Below are 22,630 nucleotides of genomic sequence, written 5' to 3' on the forward strand. Positions count from 1 at the left end.
AACGTCGCGTCAAAGATTATTGCTCTTATATAGCGACGTGCATGCACGTGTGTGTGTGGCTGCTTGTACTAGTCCGGAGTGATGCCGATTTATATTTTAGTGTTCAGCAATTCAATAAGAACAGGGGCACATACACACAAGCACATATGTTTCTTGTTGAAAGACAAATTTGTTCTGGTATTTCCTCTTGTCATTGCAGAACTTCTTGAAGGGGCTAAAACAAGGACTGGTCGGCTCGGAGTCAGTATACTGTGTCTGAGTGGGGTATTCATGTTAAAATGCAGCATGGTATCTCAGTGAGCTAGCACTATAAATCGGCATCACTCCGGACTGGATGCGTTTATACTTGGTTTTTTTTAGATGCTAATGTCCTAATAAAACACAGATGCACTGCTTTCCATACTGGACTGCACGCAAATGCAACAAACATTTGATAATATCATGTCATATTCTGTTTGATGCCATATACCAGCTACACCACATGGATGTCACGATCCAGTGGAAATTCCCAGTAAGAATATAGATCTCCATAAACCTATGCATGGCATAAGAGGTGACTAACGTTAACAGGATCGTGTGGACTGGCCTGCTGATTAGGTGGATGCATGTCATCGCACCCATCTGCGTATGATCTCAATCACTTGATTGTCTGGTCCAGACTCGATTATTTACAGAACGCAGTCATATAGCTGAAACATTGCTGAGTTTTAGCCCCTTATTGCCGAGCGCCAGACAGGGTAACAACAAGTACCATCTTTTAACGTCTGTTGGTATGACGTGACCGGGGATCGATCCCCGGAACTTCCGCTCTCCTGACGGACGCTCTACCACTAGACCACGGAGGCCAAGGTCAAGTAATATCCTCGAGTGCACATGAATAATCGACTGTCGGCTGTGCTGAACGCTGACATACTGACCGAGCTCCGCACGGTGTGTGCTGCGGCCCATATTTGCGTTGTCTCTCTCAAGGTTCTACACCCACAGAAAGGTCAGTGATGTTTGTTTGATTTACATGTTCAAAAATGTAGTCACTTATATGTTTATTCGTGATGTACCACAACAGTTTGTGAACAATACCTTGTGGTATTATGTGAGAAGACATGAATATGTTTAAATTTTTTAGACCCGCAACTTTTTCCATATTTGAAAACACATGCTGTATGAAAAGGAGTCGCACACGTTGGTTGATCTCAACCTTGGAAATCATATCCTAGCTGTGGCCTAACTGGTCGAGTGGCTGTGACCTACCGTGGTGGATTTCTGTTTACTTAAAGTCAGCTCACGTACTCTAGCTGCCTCTGATAACAGTCTTGGTCAGCGTGTTGTCGCACAAGCACAGTACGGGATCACGGGAGTGAGTCCTTGAGGTGTGTTTGTTTAACGTCTCCACTCCACTCATTTCTCTATACGTCCACGTTCTGTATTCCCTCGCTCAATGTAATTCTTGATCTTAACTTCCCCCGTGCTGCGTCATCGACTCACAATCACAGTCTCGCTTAGGCTTAGAGATCATCTTATTCTCTGTGTGTGTGGTGAATTTGTATGTATGTATGTATGTATGTATGTATGTGTGTGTGTGTGTGCGTGCGTGCGTGCGTGCGTGCGTGCGTGCGTGCGTGTGTGAATATATATGTGTGTCAGGTGCGTGTGTAGTGTGTATGTGTGAATGTGTGTGTGTGTGTGTGTGTGTGTGTGTGTGTGTGTGTGTGTGTGTTTTGATTATTGGGGAGAGTGGACTGGTATTCCAGTCACGTCTTCATGACATACAGTTGTTTTGCCTGAGAGTGAGGAACCAAACACTCGCTACCACAATGCATTATGTTTTCAGAACACCTGGCGTGTAAAAGGTTAACCCTGATGATTGCAAACCTCATTTGCAATTCCCCTGACTCATACCTCTTTGCAGAAGTAACCATGTCTGACTATCACATCAGGCGAGCCACGGTTGATGACTTTGACCGCGTCATGGCCATTGGGGACGTTTACGGGGGGATTGACTACCTCCGTCATCGTTATCATCGTTTTATGGACGACCCTAACGCCCAGTCGTATGTCTACGTCGTCGGTGAGGAGATAGTAAGTGGCATACTATATGGGTAACGCTAGTGTCAGGGCATTATCATTTGCAGGAGCCTAATGTCTTCCATTAACTGCCAGACGAAGGAGGTCAGTTGAAAAGACGGAGGGCTTCTGGAAATGATAATGCTCTGAAAAATAGTGTTACCGTTATTATAGCTAAAATGGTTAGAATTTGTAATCAAATAAACAATATCGGTTTTGAAACATTTAGTGCAATGAACTCGAATTTCACTGACCCACTTTTACAAATATGGAAACGTCATAGAACAAACCAGATGACGTCACTATTTAACGTGACGCCACCTTTCATAACCCTGTGACGTCACCTAACAACGGGCGTGATAATGTCCCGTCGTCAAGCAATATGAGGGCATTATCACGTTACAGTGGCCCGCTCATTTCTGATAACATGTGGGCGGTTTAATGATAATTCTATCCATTTTAGCTATAATGACCATTGACAATGAACAGTCTCAGAACTGTTACCAGACAACTAATGCATAAATCTAAATACAGGGATTCTAAGAAATACAAAGCTAACACATTTTGACATCCTGTCTGAGGGAGATTTAATATTCGTTGAATGGTGAGCTATATTTTCTTGAAGTTCTTTAAGACACGCAATTTTTATATTTTAACAACACATTCTCCAAACAAATACAGCATACTCAGCAGACACTGTCATTTGTTTTGGTTTGACCTGAGGTGAATGTTTTTATTTCCATTTTTGTCTTCATATGTAAAATATCAACACCATAGAACAGCCAGTCTCGATTAGACGAAACTGATTCCCTTTAGCATGAAAGGCTCAGTAACGTTTACAATTGTATAATTTGTAAATGTAAGTGATGACACCAGGTTTTCTCGAAAAGGATACAACAAATCTCAGACCAGACCTTTATTCACCTGCTTAGAACAAACCCTGCATGTATAAATTATTCATGACCCCTCCTCTACGTAGGTTGGCTTCTGCACTCCTTTCCTGGTCGACGATGGGTTGACCTTTCTAGTTCGAGGCAGCAGGGTTAAGAAAGACTTCCAAGGACAAGGGGTTTATGGCCGTCTTATGAAACACGTTTACGCAGAATACAAAGACGTAGACAGCATCAAATACGATGCCATGACCACCAACAATTGCAACTTTGAAGCTAAGAAAGACAGCCTGAGGAAAACCCATACTGAAATTTCAAGAAAGGTTTGTAAATATTATACGCTATGAAGAAAAGTAATTTGTTCCTTGTTTTGTTTGTTCGTTTGTTGTTTAAGGCCACACTCAGCAGTATTCCTGCTTTATGACGGCGGTCTGTAAATAATCGAGTCTGGACCAGACAATCAAGTGATCGACATCATGAGCATCGATAAAACTTTATGAACATGACACTACACATACTAAGAGAGCCTTGGTTATCACATATACTAGAAGTTATATTTAGAAGTGATTCACATGAGAGAGGGAATATTATGGATGTCAAAAAATTATTTCTTCATATGACGAACATAACGTTTCGGGGAATATGCTTACTCCTTCACCAGGTGAATTTTGTGATGACATCCATCATATTCTCTCTCTGATGTTTACACTATAATTACAAAATGATTATAACCTCTTGCTATAACGTCTTGCTTCGAAACTTATCTTATGGTCGCTGTACGCCGCTGCTTTCTGTCCTCGCTGAGCCATAAGGACTGAAGAAGATGCGTACATTTATGGCATGTAGTTCATGTTTGACAAAAGTTGTGTCATTATGGATATCATAAGTGTTCAGCAATTCAATAAGAACAGGGGCGCATACACACAAGCACATGCTTCTTGTTGAAAGACAAATTTGTTCTTGTATTGCCTCTTGTCATTGCAGAACTTCTTGAATTATCACTTTAAGATGGAAGATATACAACCTCTCACCCCGCCAACCGATATAAATCTGGAGGAAGTCAACTCGTCAGCTATGATGTCATTATTTGAGGACAACATTACACGCGAGAAACTGTTTCCTGGAGACAAGATAATTATAGATTGGGTTCCCCTACGCCTGTTACTCTCCAACATGAAGTACATACTCGCACCAAGCTCATTAGCACTCCAGTCAAGGGGCGATAACACTCACGTGTCACTTCTGACGGTTGGAACACCAATACCGTGTGAAATGGGAATCAGATATAGTATCGATGTTTTCGGAAGCGACGCCTCCGTGTTACGTCATCACATTATTCGTCACATGGAATACCTACGCTCGCTGACTCAGAAAGCAGTTGTAATTCAGATTATAACTGCATTCGAGTTAGGAAATAACGGGGATGATATTGTGAAAAGTCTGGGGGTTCCTCCATTCGATTTTCCGATGACTGAAATGATTTATTTTGAAAAGAGTTTCAGGTGAAAAATGTCAGATGTTCACGGTCGAGGAAATATTCCTTGAGTCATCATGTCTTAGTCTCAATTGTCTGCATCTTACGTTACAGTTAGACTCAGGGCAGAGGGACTTCTTACAAATACATTTTTTTATATTACATAGGCAGTCCGTTCGAAATATTACATAAAGAAAAATGTGAAACAATTTGAAAAGGTTTGTTTTGCATTCAATAATATTACGGGTACATGACGGCAATCTGGAAATCATCGAGTCGCGATCAGACAATCTAGGGACTCATATCAAGAAACAGAATCAATCCACACAATAATGATACGATGAAACACTGCACACCAAGTTACCGCTTCTATCCTTGAATCACAAGCTGGGGACATTTTTGCTGTTGCTTACTACAGGACGGCAACACGTAAATATTGCCATGTAATATATTGATTATATAACCAACGACAGATACCACGAAGATCACTTCTTATCACACGTGTACATAATCGGATCCACATATTTAAGACCCGTGAAGATCCGGATAGAATAGGTCTTCAGCAACCCATGCTTGCCGTAAAAGGCGACTATGCTTGTCGTAAGAAGCGATTGAAGGGATCGGGTGGTCAGGCTCGCTGACTTGGTTGATGCCTGTCATTGATCCCAATTCCGAGGATCGATGCTCATGATATTAATCACTGGATTGTCTGGTCTAGACTCGATTGTTTACAGACTGCCGTGATATAGCTTGAATAATGCTGAGTGCGGCGTTAAACAACTAACAAACCAACCAACCATATATTTAATCTCGCAAAAATACTTTATTATTCAAAGTCATATTATATCATGTTTCAAGATTCCATTAGCGTTTGTTTGTTTGTATTTAAAGCTTCCCTCAGCAATATTTCAGCTATATGACTGCGTTCTGTAAATAATCGAGTCTGGACCAGACAATTAAGTGATTGAGATCATACGCAGATGGGTGCGATGACATGCATCCACCAAGTCAGCAGGCCAATCCACACGATCCCGTTAACGTTAGTCACCTCTTGTGCCATGCATAGGTTTATGGAGATCTATATTCTTACTGGGAATTTCCACTGGATCGTGACATGCATGTGGTGTAGCTGGTATATGGCATCAAACAGAATATGACATGATATTATCAAATGTTTGTTGCATTTGCGTGCAGTCCAGTATGGAAAGCAGTGTATCTGTGTTTCATGAGGACATTAGCATCTAATAAAAAGAAGTATAAACGCATCATTGACCTCGTTGCCTTTTAACCCATAGAGAACAAATATCAGCAAATATCATGCTTGATTCTGAGTGGTGACATTAACATTAAAATCAGGTATCTAATTTTTCAACACAAAAACAAGCATGTGATTACATCGATCTTCAGTAGTCTACATATCGATGCAAATAACAATGGCATCCGACAAGCCATGCTATCATATAATCGGGGAGGAGGAACCCCTTTCCCACAACATAACATAACATAGCGTTGACAATACCTCTCAAAGCCTTGATGTTGCACATACTGCACCTGAAGCACAACGCCCACGAAATGCCCGAAGACACATACTGGTTACGACCATTGCAGGCACACATTTCTCAACGCAGGCTGCATGCTCATTAAAAAAACATGATCATGGCACGTCGTAGATAGTAGGAAGCGTTGAGCTGGCAGATTATTGGAATGGGATATGCAGGAATGTATTGAAGGGAAATTGGACGTCACCATACGTGATAAGTGCAAGACAGCCAGGAGAAAAGATGCATTATTATTAAGGCTCTTTGCACGATATCCATTTGACAACAGTACAGCTGGATACAGAGACAGAAGATTAACCATACGCCCCTTGTTAACTTAGGCCTGAAAAACGGTTCATTTGGTATGGTCAAATCAACATATAAAATGGAATATTGAGTCCGTTTCTCTGATAAAGGTTTTCTGTTGTACAATGGTACACGTGTCTGGAGGCGGGCAAATACAGTCAAAGCTGCACACACCATTCCAGAAACCCATCCATTTTGGTTGGCGATCGGTAATAGTATGGGGATGAGTTTCAACTTGACTGGATCACTATGTAGGGTAAACTGAACGGACCTTGATATCAACATGACATACTGTAGACGGCAGTTATCTCCCGTTTTGACAATCATGCGTTGGCCACAAGACCTGTCGTGATGGATCACAGGCTGTCAAGCTCGAGGGAGAGATCCACCTGTCTAAAATTTACGAGAACTTCATTTCTTGATCCATGGGCTTTTGTTACAAAACGTGGTGAACACAGATACAGTTACATACTATCTTCAGTGGCTCAGGACAATTTGTCAAAAATGAAAGAAAATGACATCTTAAGTTTACTGTATGTGAAAACAATATGTGAAATACTTCCTCATTGATAACATTTATGTAACATGTGGATGTAAGACATTTAGGCAACGGGTAGGCATATCCATGGGCACCTATTCTGCTCCCCGTTCTGGATCTGTTTCTTCATGCATGTGAATCGGAATTTCTGCTCGAATTGCCAGGGCCAAAACAAGGTAATTTGTCCAGCTTCATATATATCCGTGATCTGATATCTTTCAATAACCATCAAAACGCCAACTGATCTGAACTAGAAATAAAGGAGACCAGTGAGACCGCCTCATCTGTTGCGTAAGGATTAGTAAGTGAGTGAGTTCAGATTTATAGTCACATCGGCAATATTTCAGCCATATCGTGACTAAATCAAGTTGTACAGTAATAATACATAAATATAGACTATAAAATCTGCCGTCAATGGACAGTAAAAGAACTAGAGTATCACAGCTAAACTGACGTCCAAAAGAAACGTTACAAACGATATTTCCAACGATTTATTTTTTAACGATAAAACATGACCAACACAATTTGAAGCAGCAATAACAATTTTATTGTAGAAATTCATCATTCAGAACAGTAAAATGCGAATTTACTAATTCAACAACAAAGTCCTTGACCTCCAACAGGGACATTTCTTGACAAGGGGTCATTCGTCCAGTATTCGATCAACAACATAGGTTACAACTTTAAGATGACGACGGCCCAGACCGTTTAATACGGGATATGACCTCCATGAGTGGCAATGCATCTTCGAAGCGTCCTCACATCGACTGCAGGTATCCGATTCCATTCCTCACGGAGGGCAACGATCAACGCTTGTCTCGTGAAGGGAGGATGTTGACGTTTCCGAAGACGACGCCCCAGCTGGTCCCAGAGATGTTCTATGGGTGACAGATCTGGTGACCGAGCTGGCCACGGCAGGACAGTCACGTTGTTGGCGTTGAGGAAGTCTCTAGTAATACGGGCTTTATGGGGCGTGGCGTTATCATGTAAGAACGCCGTCCGTTGTTGACGCTGGATGAAGGTTTGAAGAGTTGGAACCTGCTCTCGTCACTAAATAGCACTCGCCGCCATTTCCTTTGTTGCCATAGCTGAGTTTGCCTGCACCACGTCAATCTGGCACGTCGATGTTGACGGGTCAAGGTCATGCCCTTGAAAGGGCCCTTGAAAGGGCCCTTGAAAGGGCGATAAGCCCGGAGACCATAATGTCGTAGTCACAGTAAGAAATCTGTTCCTCAGATAAAGTACCCGTAAATAGCGGTCATCCTGCGGGGTGGTGACCTTTGGTCTGCCACTCCGTGGTCTGTCTGCGGTTCTGCCAGTCTGTCGGAGACGTGCGACCAGTCTGGTAATGGTCATCTTGGAGCAGTTCATGTTAATGGCAACCGCTCTCTGTGTCGCTCCCATCTGCAGCATACCTGTGTCTCTCTCCCTCTGGACTGCGGTCAATCTTGGCATGTTCGTTGGTGTTAATCATCGCAACGAATGATAGGGAACAGATCCGTGCGTAAATTGCGTAAATTACCCGGAAATTGCACCTAATTAAACATTCACTAAAAGCTTTCACATCAAAACAGTAAGACGTACATGTGTAGTATAAAACAGTACAAATATTACTGATGTAGCATAGTTAAGTTGTAAGATCAATGGTATCTGACAGGCACGAGTGTAGTAATCTGTTTCTTACACACCCTAAAATCGCACCTTTTTAGCATCTAATCGTTGCATTTTGCCTATTCTGATGATCGCAGTAGCGCATTAATACATAATAACACCACCGTCATAAGTGACGTCATCCTATGTACTGCTTACTACTCATAAATAATGTGACCCTACACAAAAAGGATTCCGCCGGCCATATCTGTGGATTATCAAGGCGATGATGATCATGCAAACTAGACAAGAACAAGGAACACGCTGGATGCCGAGTTGAAAGTTTACACAATGTTTACTTCAGTATAACATCACTACCGGTGAACGACTTTTACAAAATCGCGGGATTTCCAGAGAAGGGTTTCCGTTGATTGAGGGATCGTATATACACAAATGTGTCACGCATGTAATCAGACAGCAGACAGTAATGTTTTACAATGTAACAAAGAGAATAAGTCCGAAATGCAACGTCGTCGTCGTGCGTGATTTAGCGTCAGTCATGGCGTCACACAGGACGGAAACGTTTACGGGTTCTGTTGAATTTACCACATCATTGTTATGTATATATTTGAAATTCCATAATTAATGCAACGATAATCTTCCCATGAATATTCTCAAACGCGTGACCGAGCCGATGTATTCAACAATTAGACGCATGTACCTCTAAAAATGCTACACAATGTAAATTCTTAATGTTTTGTTTACATTTCAGCAAGTACAGTTTTCTGAGCACAGTGGTGTTCGTTTCTACACTTAATTTATTTCGCATGCATGATTTCATCTATATAATTAGCATTGGTAACAAAGACAATTTGTCATTTTTTCTAAAATTCAGGGATGCATGTATAGCAGCTGAGTTTGAAATATACCTGATCCAATAGGCGTCTCATAAGGCGACAATTTTTTTTATTTCTTAGTTTACGGATGCGCTTTTTAAAAGTCCAAATGTTAAGAAAAAAATAAAAACGAAAATTACCCTTTTTTATTACCGCCTATCTTTTCGTCAAAAAGTTCAAACAAGAAGAGATTTCATTTCCTCGTCGAGCGTAAAGCAAAGGGAAGACACTCTGATATTTCTCGCTGGGATCCTGCTCTAACACAATCAAAGCTTGTCAACGCAAAGCGCAGTGGTGACCGGTTTAACTCGTTTCACACTGTTGGCCGGTACACTGGCCAAGAAGCCACGAGTCACCAGACAGCGAAGGGTAGACCGGCCAAGTCAAATCAGAATAGTTTATAATTTTATTAACCTACTTGACATTTCATGCTTTTATTCAATCTATCACATTTCACAATATACGTATTCCATTTGATTTTTTGGACCGCCTCCGTGGTCTAGTTGTTGAGCGTCCGCTCGGAGAGCGGAAGGTCCGGGGTTCGATCCCCGACCGCTTCATACCAAAAGACGTTAAAAGATGGTACTTGTTGTTACCCTGTATGGCGCTCGGCATTAAGGGGCTAAAACAAGGACATACTGCTCGGAGTCAGTATACTGTGTCTGAGTGGGGTATTCGTGTTAAAATGCGGCATGATATCTCAGTGAGCTAGCACTATAAATCGGCATCAGTCCGGACTAGTACAAGCAGCCACACAAACACATACGCGTACATACACGTCGCTATATAAGTGCAATAATCTTGGACGCGACGTTAAACCCCATTTCACCTCACGTCACCACCTTCATTTGATTTTATCATTTTTTATCAATAGATAAAATTATTTACTATTTCCTGCAATGTTATTGAAATAAAATTCCTGGACACACTTCGACAACGGGTCCTCATCGAACATGTCAAACAGCAAAATCAAGACGTTTCAAGCAAATCTTTAAATAAATAATATAAAGTAATAAAACCAACAAAAATATATCTAAAATATGCCAAACTGACATCAAAATTATCATTTCAATCTTTTCGTGCGATCGTGGGAAATGTAAGTCAAATGACACCTAGGCTTTCGTCGCCTCGAATTCTCGGCTCGGACACGATGTCTTTAATGCCAAAATATATGCACAAGTCATCGTGGACCGACCACGTGAATTCGTTTAAGAGATTTGAATTTGTTAGTGACAGATCTAAAGCGAAATAAGTTCCAGTAGCAGGATGTGAATAGGTATTTGATAAATCATTGAAAATGCTTAAACTGTTATCAGAAATAAAATCTTCAAGTATTTTCACCTTAAGATTTACGTTAACACTTCCCAATAATGGGTTAAGCTCCCATGATCACGCAGGGCTTAGGGAGCTGAGCATATAAGGATTGAAGATCTGATCTCTGAAGCACAGAGGAGGGAGGAATATACAGTGAACACAGAATAAAGGTTATGTGTAAAGTTAGTCTGACTGCTACAGCTTGAAGATGAGTTTGAAGTGAAACAGGGCTGTGGATCACTCCCTGCTTCACCAAAAGAGTAGATCCTCCAGTAGCTTCAACACCTGGTGGAGAAAATGAATGATAGGAACGGTACCGGCGCAAATCAAAGGTGTCGGTCTATTTGAGAAACGTCTCTTGAAGACATATTGCTGAAGGCGTAAAATCTTGAATTAAAAGATGTAATTCGTTAATATTGGACCGGAGACCTCTGCAATTCCACTGAACTAGTGGACCTAATCTTTTCGACATCCTGGACATCTCCAGCAATGCCATAAAATGCCTTAGAAATGGCAAAAGGATTCAATTTTAAAAGTGTACCATCAGTGGCGGAAACCACTTAAAATCTAGACCAACTACCAGAAGAACACTTCAGGGTGGTAATCTCCTCATCCGAGGAATATTCCAAAGAACATTTGGTTTTTTTTGGTTGTGTCATTTTGAGTTTGTATATGGTTCGCCATCCCAGCTCCCAACCCACCACGGAGTATCACAGGGACAATGCTATAAGCCAGTGGATCTCCAACTGGCAGCACCAGGGTTTTGTCAAGCAGACGAATTGAGTAAAATTAATTAGCCCATGATTGGCCCATGAGCCACCGTTTTGGTTTGGTTTGATGTTTAGTGGATCTCCAACTGGCAGCACCAGGGATTCGTCAAGCAGACGAATTGAGTAAAATTAATTAGCCCATGATTGGCCCATGAGCCACCGTTTTGGTTTGGTTTGATGTTTAGCGCCGCACTCAGCAATATCCCAGTTATGTGACGGCGGTCTGTAAATAATCGAGTCTGGACCAGACAATCAAGTGATTGATATCATGAGCATCGATCCACGCAATTGGGATCGATGACATGCATCACTCAAGTCAGCGAGCCTGACCAGCCAATCCCGTTTGTCGCCTCTTTCGACAAGCATAGTCACCTTTTACGGCAAGCATGGGTTGCTGAAGTCCAATTCTACCCCTGAATCTTCACGGGTCGACTTTGGAAGAAATGTGATGAGCTTAGTATTTTATTGGATTTCTTTTTATGAATTTAGGAATAGAAATGTTAAGTTTTATTTTAATATGGTCATATGAAAAGAGTTTATTTCTATTCCTTACTAGCAATGTTCCTTGGGGGACAGTGAGTTATTTCCAATTTATTGAATGGCCAACAATGGTTTGATTATTTCAAGATTTTTTTAGAAACTAATAGTAGAAATGTTTTCTCAGAAAATTCATTGATATGTTAGATAAATAAATTTATGTGCAGGAAGTTGCAAATAATATAACAATACTTTCAAACTATAAATCATCCGGACCAGATGGAATTGTTGCAGAAATGTTCTTACCAGACTATTTAATAATGAATTTCTTTTTGGTGAATTCCCTAAGGAATTGGGTATAAGGAGTATATCTCCTAAGCACAGGAAGGGATCTAAATTTGACCAAGGAAAGTATAGAGGATAATCATCAATACATATTTTGTGTAAAGTGTATGCTAGTATTTTACATAATAAATTAAAAACTTCTGCATTTTCTCAAAATAAGATAAGTGAAAAACATGCTGGATATGGATTCGAATATTCGACAATTGAGTAAGTGAGTTGGGTTTAACGCCGCTTTTAACAGTATTCCAGTTATATCGCGGCATGCCAGCTTAATGGGGGAGGAAAGCCCGAAGTGATGCAGGTCTCAGACGTTTACCACTTCGGTCAAACCCACGAGCACGGGTATGGTGCTGACAAACCTAGAAACATAATCGTGGCGAACCGGGATTCGAACCCACAATCATAGGTTTCTGGCGTGCCCAAGGGACGCAACTCTACACAGCGAATCGCGGCGCCTCAGACGACCCGGCCACCCGTGCCCCCTATTCGACAATTGACCTCATATTTGTCATACAAAGTCTTGTACGGAAATATCTATTGGAAAAAGGAGGACTTTGTTATTGTGTTTTATTGATTTTGCTAAGGCTTTTGATAATCTTTACCATAAGGTATTATTTAAGACGTATGAGTATTCGGTCTCTCGGGGCAATCGAAAATATGTATAGTCAAATTAAATTCCTGTGTTAAAACACAGAAAGGTTTAACTAAACATTTTTCATGTACATTGGGAAGCCGTCAAGATTGTATCATGAGCCCATTATTGTTTTCCCTCTTTATAACTGCTACAATTAGGAACTGGACTTCATAATAATTGCATGATGGGAATTTCTCTTAGGACAGAAATACCAAATATGTATGCTGATGTTGAAGCCGGATGTGCGGATACAACAATTAGACTACAGGAAGAGATAAATATAGTGTAAATGTTTCGTAAAGACTGAATGGAATAAAGTTTAAATTCTTTTCAGAAATGGGGGAAAATTACGATATAAATCAAAATGGATTTTAATAAGATGAAGTAAGTTTCCTTTCATAGATATTTAGGTGTGTTGGTTTTCCAAAACTCACTAGGATTAAAGCAAAAGATTGTGACATTTTACCCTGACAGATTGGGACGTTGCTCTCAATAAAGGGTTTATTAAAAACACAGGTTCGGAGACTTTTTGCTCTTTTAATTCTTTATTTTTAAATATGTGTACACGTAAAATTGGTGTCACATGAAAAGCTATGTCTAAAGAAAAGTACCTTAGAAACCTATTGAAATCATTTGGTTAGTCATCAGTCATAATGTCTGTTGTAGTCACAAGCATTAGGGACCCGTGAAGATTCCGGGGTAGAATAGTTCTTAGCAACCCATGCTTGCCGTAAAAGGTGACTATGCTTGTCGTAAAAGGCGACTAACGGGATCGGGTGGTTGATGCATGTCATCGATCCCAATTGCGTGGATCGATGCTCATGATTTCAATCACTAGATTGTCTGGTCCAGACTCGATAATTTACAGACCGCCGTCATATAGCTGTAATATTGCTGAGTGCAGCGTTAAATGACAAACCAAACAACCAACACAAGCTTTAGGATTCACCTTTTCTACTGTAATGAGTTATATGACATTTCTGATATTATGCACATGTTGAAACAGTCCTTGAGATATCAATTACTTTGTCTTCTTGTGTGGGTAACCACCATTTGTGGCATCAGCGAGAAGATCCCACAATCCCTGGTCTAGATGCATCCTTGAACCTTCACGTCGCCAATACAAATACACTTGACCTTTTCAACACATGGGATAGATTAAGAAGGTTCACCCTCGTCGGGTTCTAAATGCTATTCTTTCTACGCTTATACAAATCCACGACAATATGACCCTTGCAATGTACGCAATTCTGCACTTCTTGTCTGTTGGGAAACACCCTTTCTATAATACATATCTTTAATCTGATGTATTTTCGTATTGCAGACCATCTTAAGTTACCGTTTTAAGGTTGAAGACATTGATCCTCCACTAAACATGACGACTTTTCCGAAGGAGGTTAACTCATCGACCATGACGTCATTGTTTGAGGACGAGAAAACCCGAGACACGCTTTTCCCTGAAGGCAAAATAATAATAGACTGGGTTCCTCTCCGTCTCGTCCCATCAAATATCAAATACATACTGGCAGTGGACACATTTGCTCTTCAGTCAATGGGCGATAACTCTGAAGTGTCACTTCTCTCAGTTGGAACACCGACGGAATGTCAAATGGGAATCGTGTATATTACCGACATTTTCGGAAGTAACGTTACAGCCCTACGTCATCACATTATACGTCACCTAGAACATTTGAAGACGTGGGCACAGACAGAGGTTGTATTTCAAATAGTCACTTCACAAGAACTACGAAACATCGTGGAAGATATTATGAAAGATCAACGAATTTCATCGTTCCATATGCCATCGACAGACATGTTTAGTCTTGAAAGGGGTTTCCTATGAAAATGTAGGTCATATCCTTCAAATAAAGGTATTTTCAGAGACATCATAGATGTGACATTTCCTTCGGCAATCAGCGGGGATTATCTCAATAGTTTCCGATTCCAAAATAAATGTAATGGAGTTATAATTATGCTGGCACACATTAATATCCTGAATGTGTTTAATGTTTCTAAATGTCTATTAGCTAGAAAATTATTTACCGTTTTTTAACCTTGATTTCCTTTTTGTGTTTCAACCATACTCTTAAATGCTCTCAAACTGCAAGTTGCTTTGTACATGTACATTAAACCAAATTCATTAAAACTCAGCTTTTGTCTTTACTTACACTGAACTGTTGAGAGGTGTAAAATCAACTTTATACTGAATAATAACATTAATTTAAAAAATAATAATAATAGTAAATATTTCAGGGCTATTCTTTTAGTCCTTTGCTTTTCTGTTTGTCACTAATCCTTTAAACTTTTTGCTTAGCAAAGAGGAAGGTTATCATCCTGGATCCCCTCAGAACAGGTCCCCAACACCCTTACTCCCCCCTTTACATGTATTACCTTGAACGTATTGCCAATGGAGGAACCACACTACAAAAACATATTCTTCTTGTTGAGTCCTTTTCTAATGATATCGGCAAGACCTTTGTACTCGACAAACGCAACATTCTTCATCTGAAACGTGGCAAGTAGAAGAGGGAGGATCAGTCAGTTTACTTGGGTGTCAATGATACGACGTATCAAGAAATTAAGGGTTCTGACACTCTCACACAAACAATCATGTCAGACAATAGATCTAACCACCCACGTTCGTCCCCAGTTGTTTACATTTACCAATTATACAGGGAGGGCGTGGTTTGATGAGCGTGGAGGCTCTAGATATTTATGATAGAATTATATTGTGCACTTTTGTACACATTTATTTGTTTGATGATCCTCTTGTGAAGAATGATGAAAACAAGGCATTCCCCAGTTTTCTAAAACGAGAATGCTGGATGTGGGACATAATATCAATGTCAGTGTTGATTTTGTTGATGGTTGAGTACTGATGGACGGTGCAGAAATGAATGTCAGCCAAGCGAAGTGCCATATCAAATCGGCCAACACTCTTGTTTTCAAGGAGAGGCTGTCTGAGGACCTCTGCATCTAGTCAATGTGCAGTGTGTTGAGGAGATCCGCAACCCTGCAGAGTCCTTCGCTTGGATAAAGACGGCAGGCCTGAAAAAATAAATAGAATGCTTTCTCTGTGCTGCTCAGGACCAGTCACTTCCGACTAGACAACGTCAATATATGGTTTTGCACCAAAATGTAAATATGAACTGTAGAATATGCAATGAATTTAATGAGACTATCCAACACATTGTAAGTGGATGCCCAGCACAGTATCTTAAGCGACATGATGATGTGGCTCGATCATCTTATTACCGTCTTCCCCATGCTTGTGGTTTTGAGGTCCATCCATGGTACGACCCGGAATATGTAGAGGGTGTCATGGAAAATAATAAATACAACGGCCTAGACATATCCAGGCCAACAAACGTAATCTTGTCGTTTTTGATAAATCCAATTAAATCATTTATATCAACTGGTCCTTGACCACTGGCGAGCTACAGTGCAACATGTTATTAATTACCATCTAAAGAGAATAGTATTCGCATTACGGCAGTGCAATGTTGTTTTCTAGAGCTCACGCAGAACATTAAATCGCAAACACCATTACCCATGACTGTCATTTGAATTTTAAATGAAACCCCCACACCTCTATTCTTAAAAAGGACCAGTTATTACACAATAATTATTCAGAATTGTATTTGCTGCAGCAAACCTGCTCCACCAGCTGAAAAGCAGTTTCCCAAATGTCTGCGTGGTTCTATGAATACATCTGCGCTTGATTAAATACGCTATGTGTTATGTGCATGTGGATTGTATACGGAAATGGCATTCGACACAAAACAATATATCAACGGCTTCATTTCACAAAGTGTTTTAACAGCTAATCGTAGAATTCTCGAATGTTGTGCAAATACGGTTATCCAAACGAATGCAATATTCCATCTATATGACAGCGGAATGTAAATAATTGAATCTGGACCAGGCAATCCAATGACTGATATTGTGGGCACCGATCTAACCAAGACATAATCCCGACATAAAAATACCAACTAATAGTTTTTATGTTAGTAAAGAGTTATTAGTTATTGCACAGAATGTCATCCATGTTGATGTGGTAGAAGACTACATTCGTCATATTTCAGTGCGCCACTCATGAAGAATAGATCTTCAGTGACCCATGCTCGTCGTAAGAGGCGACTAACGGGATTGGGTGATCAGGTGACTTGGTTGATGCATGTCATGGTACCCAAAAACGTGGGTCGATGCGCATGACATCAATCACTTGTTTGTCTGAGCTAGACTCGATTATTTACATATATCCATCATATAACTTGAATATTGCTGCGGCGTAAAAAAACAAAAACAAACTGCAGTGCGCACGCTGTGTGTTTGTATACCGCTGATGGCAATCACCAAATTCAATGTCAGCAAAAGCGATACTTACAACCGCTCGTCATAGGTTCGAACCCAATGAGGCTCCTAGGTCTGTCAGCATTTTCGTGCTCATGGGTTTGACCAAATAATAGTCCCCATGGTCAAATGTGTGGTGGCGTAACGTTGATCACGATTTGGCTGAAACAGTTCCGATGTGACTCTAAAGTTACAAACTTACCTTTGTCATTTTGGGATTTCCTCATTTCCGTATGGATTAAATATGACTGAGATGTTGTGTTTCATATATCTACATGTACATATCTTACTCTAATGACCTTCATGACTCTGATACATTGTGGCCCAGTCGTCTAAGGTGCCGCGATTCGCTGTGCAGAGTTGCGTCCCTTGGGCATGCCAGAAACCTATGATTGTAGGTTTGAATCCCGGTTCGCCCCGATCATGTTTCTAGGTTTGTCAGCACCATACCCGTGCTCGTGGGTTTCACCGAAGTGGTAAACGTTTGAGACCTGCGTCACTTCGGGCTTTCCTCCCACATTAAGCTGACACGCCGTGATATAACTGGAATAATGTTAAAAGCGGCGTTAAACCCAACTCACTCACTCACTCACTCACTCACTCATTTCCATATTAATTAAATATGACTGAGATGTTGTGTTTCATATATCTACATGTCTCACTCAAATAACCTTCATGACTCGGATACATTGTAAATATAAGCGACAAAACCATTTCCATATTCATGAGAGACTGTACAATTCCGACTTTACCATGACCATGTGTTTATGAATCACTTTCAAATAGTGATGATACCAGGTGTTCGCGAGTTGTTCAAACATCACAATCACAAAAAAGTCCAAGCACATAATCTCCATCGCTATGTTGCCATTTACGTTGGATTTTAACTAAATTGAAATATCAATATCAATACTGATGCTAACAACACCATATACTATATACACCATATTCTAATAACTAAATGCTAAGACAAATACTCATACAACTGAACAATATAGCAGCCACTGGTGACTAAGACACCACAAACTCGTTTAATACATAGAGGATTCATTTTGTTACTATAGGAAAAAAACATCCGAGTCTTAGTTAATCGGTACTTGCCGAGCCATATTATAAAAACACTCGTGATGAATTCTGTTTATCATTTTCACATTATTGTTTTCCGTTTAGGGAATAAATGCATTAACATCAGTAACTTGTAGAAATCATACAAAGAGATCGTGCGTAGTGATACATGTTTTCTACTGCTGTGAACCTAAATACATGGCCTTTTAACTTCGTTCGTGGAATATTCCTTCGCTGAGAAAAAATGTTCCTCGGATTATTTTAAACGAAATACTTTGCAGAGTTTTGCAGAATAACTGAAACTTTTATAACAGTAACCACAACGATTTTGTGTCATTTGATTATATCTCCGGTATAATTTCACTGATATACAATTTTCCAATTAAACCGCTCTCTCACTTGAAGAATGTCTCGCGGGAGGAGAGGGCAGAGTATGCTTTAATCGGTGTCATTGTCACTTGAAATGACAATCCGGCGTCTTTTGACTGGAACCGGGCTTGAAGGTTTAACGAGAATACTCATTATGTTTCCTCCAGTAATCTTGCCAGCAAGCTTAGTGTTGACACCACCAGAAACATTAATATACTGAATAACAGAAGTTCCTGTCACATTGAAATAACATTTAATGCAAAGTTATGTTATTAACCAAATCTGAAACAATTTCGGTTTGCAACAGATAAAAGACTCCTGTAAGTGTTCAAATTTGCCATATTGACTTCAGAAAATGCGTGATTTCATAAAAAAAATCATGAACATGCCAAGATGTCAATTTACAAATCAATAGCGTGTGTGTCCACCTCTGGTTGCGATGCAAGCAACACATCTTCGTCTCATGGAATGGACCAGGCGTCCCACAAAGTCCTGTGGGATATCTGTCCATATCTGGTGGAGCATGTTTCGAAGTTCCTGGAGTGTCTCTGGAACACGTGGTTGACGTTGAAGGCGCCGATCAATCTCATCCCACATGTGCTCGATTGGTGAGAGATCAGAGGGCGAGCCTGCCAGGGGATGACATTCACTTTGTTTTGTTGAAGAGAATCCTGAACAAGTCGCGCAATATGAGGCCGGGCGTTGTCATGTTGAAAGGTAATGCCTGGCCCATGACGACGCAAAAACGGTACAACAACAGGGCCGATGGTTTCGTCGCGGTAGCGCTGTCCATTGAGATTTCCCTCTACCACCATCAAACGGGTCCTCTGTCTTGCTGTAATCCTACCCCATACCATAACGATGTCGACCCCGAACCGATCTTCTTAGATGACACAATGATTGACGTAACGTGCACCGTCGGTACACTCGAATCCGTCCATGAATGCGCCTGGAATGCCCAAGGAGATAGCAAATGGGTTCAGTTTCAAAAGAGTTTCATCAGAGGATGAAATCACAATGAACCTGGGCCACGAGTCAACAATTTCACACGAGCCTTCATCAGATGATAAAGACTCAACATGTTCTTTGATGAACTAGATGGAATGAGAAGAGCCATGGTGTAAGCAAAGGTTTCGACATCTCTGCTCCCCACCGGCCATGGAGTGTCAACAAGGACGATGGTGCAGTGGAAGCCCGCCTGCACCACCAGGGCTACAAGGATGTTATACTCCAGCAAACTTGAATAGCTATGGAATCTGAAAAGGAAATGCCAGGCTGGTTCGCGCATGACACTTTTCGAGAGAAAACAGAATTCAGAGGTTTATAAAGCCAGATTGGCCCATGAGCCACCGCCTTCTGGCATATGACTCTAAGCAAATTTAAGACACAATAATGTAACTCGAAATTCAAGTAATGGAAGTCTGTTATTATCATATGATTTTGAAAGAACAATCCATGCTCAGAACTATCCATTCTACCCTGGGTCGGCACGGGGGAAGAGCGATTGGCGTTACTCAGCACTTACCACGAGGAGGTTGCTCTTCATGAGTGCCTCACTCACAGTTACAATCTAGTTTAAAATATAAATATATGATAAGTCTAGTTGTTTTCTGTCCTTTGTTGACAGTTTTTCGATCATCAAGGTTATGTGTTTCTTGGTATCGGGCCCGCCAACTGCTGATGACTGATGACGGATTGAGTAACATGCAGCATTTGGGCAACAATATTCTGACGTGTGCCCACCTGCAACATGCCTTTGGCACGTAAATGTTCAGCATGTTGAAAACGTCTCATGATCAATAATGTTGCTTCATTAATGATTAAATGTCTGAAACAATTCTGAAGTTTTAGCTAACTTGGATGTTAAGTTAATCAATTAGTCATCTGAGCATCGGGCTCAAGTGTTAGAGTTAATCCAAGAGTTTGCTCACTTGTTCTGGCCGTACACATTTAGATGTAGATGTAGATGTAGGCGAGGGTGTGCCAGCGAAGCAACATCCTTACTGGATAAATCCAATCAAGCTTGAAGCCCTGAAGAAGGAGTTTCAATACATGCTGGACAATGACTTTATTGAACCAAGTCATAGTGACTGGAGTTCAGATTGCATTCTTGTAGTTTCATATGTTGTTTTGTTTGTTTGTTTGTTGTTTAATGCTGCACTCGGCAATATTCCAGCTATATGACGGAGGTACATATGTTGTACTGACATGAAACGTGTGAACGCTGTTTCTGAAACTGAATCTTATCCATTTACCAAGTATCGATGACTGCATCGACAGAATTGGTAAAGCCAAGAACGCAAGCAAGTTTGACCTACTGAAGGGGTATTGGCATATTCCACTGTATAAGCGATTATCAGCTCTTGTGAATCCAGATGGACTTTACAAATATAAAGTGATGCCATTTTGGCAAAATAACGCTCCAGTTGTTATGACTATGTTACATTGTTTCTGTTGAGATTCGGTAGGCGCTCATTGCATTGTGTTCAGACAATGTAAGCAGTCGCCAGGAAGTTAAGTCAAAAGGTAAACCTAGTTAATTTGGTAATACATTTATTGAGTGTATATCACTTGTTGGTTGTATGTTGGTTTCACACTAAGTTCTTTAACATACACTCTCTTGGGTTAACATATTGTTTCAATTTGGGAACAAAGTCCACGTGAATGTTACACAATAGACACACAGACACGTAAGCACACACACACGCACATACTAAATTCCCTTAGGATACATGTGTATGGTGGAAAAGAGTTGTGGCCGTCGGGCAAAGGTGCAAAAACATATTCAATGCAAAAACATATCCGGTTTTATTGCTTTTTAGAGATGTACAGATGCATGCAGGAAATGAATTTGCGTTCTTTAATCTTATTTACAACCTTTTGAGTACCTACCCCTGGGGATTTCGGGATAGAAGTGCCCAATAGTAAATAATTCTTGGATCTAGTGGTCAGGCTTTGCAATTTGGTTGACAGCCCAACAGTGTGGGAGGATGCTCAAATTAGTACCAAAAAATGACATGTCAAAAGTGCATGAAGAACTTATTCTGACTTTCTGTCATTTCTTTCATTTATGTAGAGTTATCTCCCTTGTTATGCAACTATGTACCGTGTTTTGAAAAATATTGAGAGTGGAGATGGAATTGAGCAAAGAAGGGAGCAGGTAGGCCAAAGACTGTTGTTGACAAAAGGCAACTTGGTATACTGGTGTCTAAAAACAGAAGCATGAAGATAGAAAATATTAGGCATGAAATGATTAATAGAGGAATGAATAGTTCATGTTTCTAAAGAGACAGTTAAACGCATTTGCATGCTATGGATTGGCACAAATCATGCGGAATTCCATCACCACTCTCAAAACCTGAAAAGCAACAAGAACAACGTTTGAACTGTTATGCTATGTTCTCAGTTGAAAATTCTGTGTGGCTATATCCAAACTGCATAAAGATACAGAAAAAACATTGTACTTGTACAAAGTACAGTCCTAAATTTCATGTGTTTGGTGGGGTGTCTGTTGTACCATGACTAGCAGTGTACATTGATATTTTACAGGGACATCTTACAACAGCACATTTTTGTATGGTGAAAGGACAATATCAAAAAACAAAATGTCAAAACTATGTGCGATTTGAAAAAGGAGTGGGAGTTATTGCGACAGTATAAGGCATGACTTCTAACTTCTTTGATAAAGCATTGAAGCATGTATTCGAAAAAGAGGTGGTCTGACAAGGTATTCAACAGTGTGCTGTTTTCTGAGTTTATATATGCATTGGATTTTGGACAAACTTATCTATTGGTCTGTGACTTAATATGTATATAATTTAAAATATTCTCCTTCTCAATAATTTCAGGTCAAACTATAGCCGGAATGTTGCCTGGAATGAGGCGCTCAACAAGATTATTTAAAATAGTGCCATGACACTGGATCTTACCTGGATATGTAGTCAAAATGTCAACAATGACATCTATTCAACCAAAGTTGCTGTCAGCGTTGATATTTAAATATTTTCCAA

The 22,630-nt window shown here is 40.4% G+C and overlaps 1 protein-coding gene across 2 annotated transcripts; it reads left to right on the forward strand.

Moving 5' to 3' along the window:
• Positions 1 to 920: 920 nt before the first annotated feature.
• LOC139459260 (histidine N-acetyltransferase-like) lies at positions 921 to 4,670 on the forward strand. Of its 2 annotated transcripts, none has more exons than XM_071240709.1 (4): positions 921 to 988; positions 1,907 to 2,076; positions 3,041 to 3,274; positions 3,936 to 4,670. In XM_071240709.1, exons 2-4 carry the CDS (start codon positions 1,915 to 1,917, stop codon positions 4,455 to 4,457), a joined length of 918 nt encoding a protein of 305 aa, XP_071096810.1. In that variant the 5' UTR covers positions 921 to 988; positions 1,907 to 1,914; the 3' UTR covers positions 4,458 to 4,670. The 2 variants fall into 2 exon arrangements, with proteins under 2 accessions (XP_071096810.1, XP_071096809.1); XM_071240708.1 differs by having other exon boundaries at positions 968 to 988; positions 1,829 to 2,076.
• The last annotated feature ends 17,960 nt before the right edge of the window (positions 4,671 to 22,630 follow it).

Source organism: Haliotis cracherodii, unplaced genomic scaffold, assembly GCF_022045235.1.
Source record: "Haliotis cracherodii isolate W230 unplaced genomic scaffold, xgHalCrac1.p SCAF_13, whole genome shotgun sequence".
Classification (NCBI taxonomy): Eukaryota; Metazoa; Mollusca; class Gastropoda; order Lepetellida; family Haliotidae; genus Haliotis; species Haliotis cracherodii.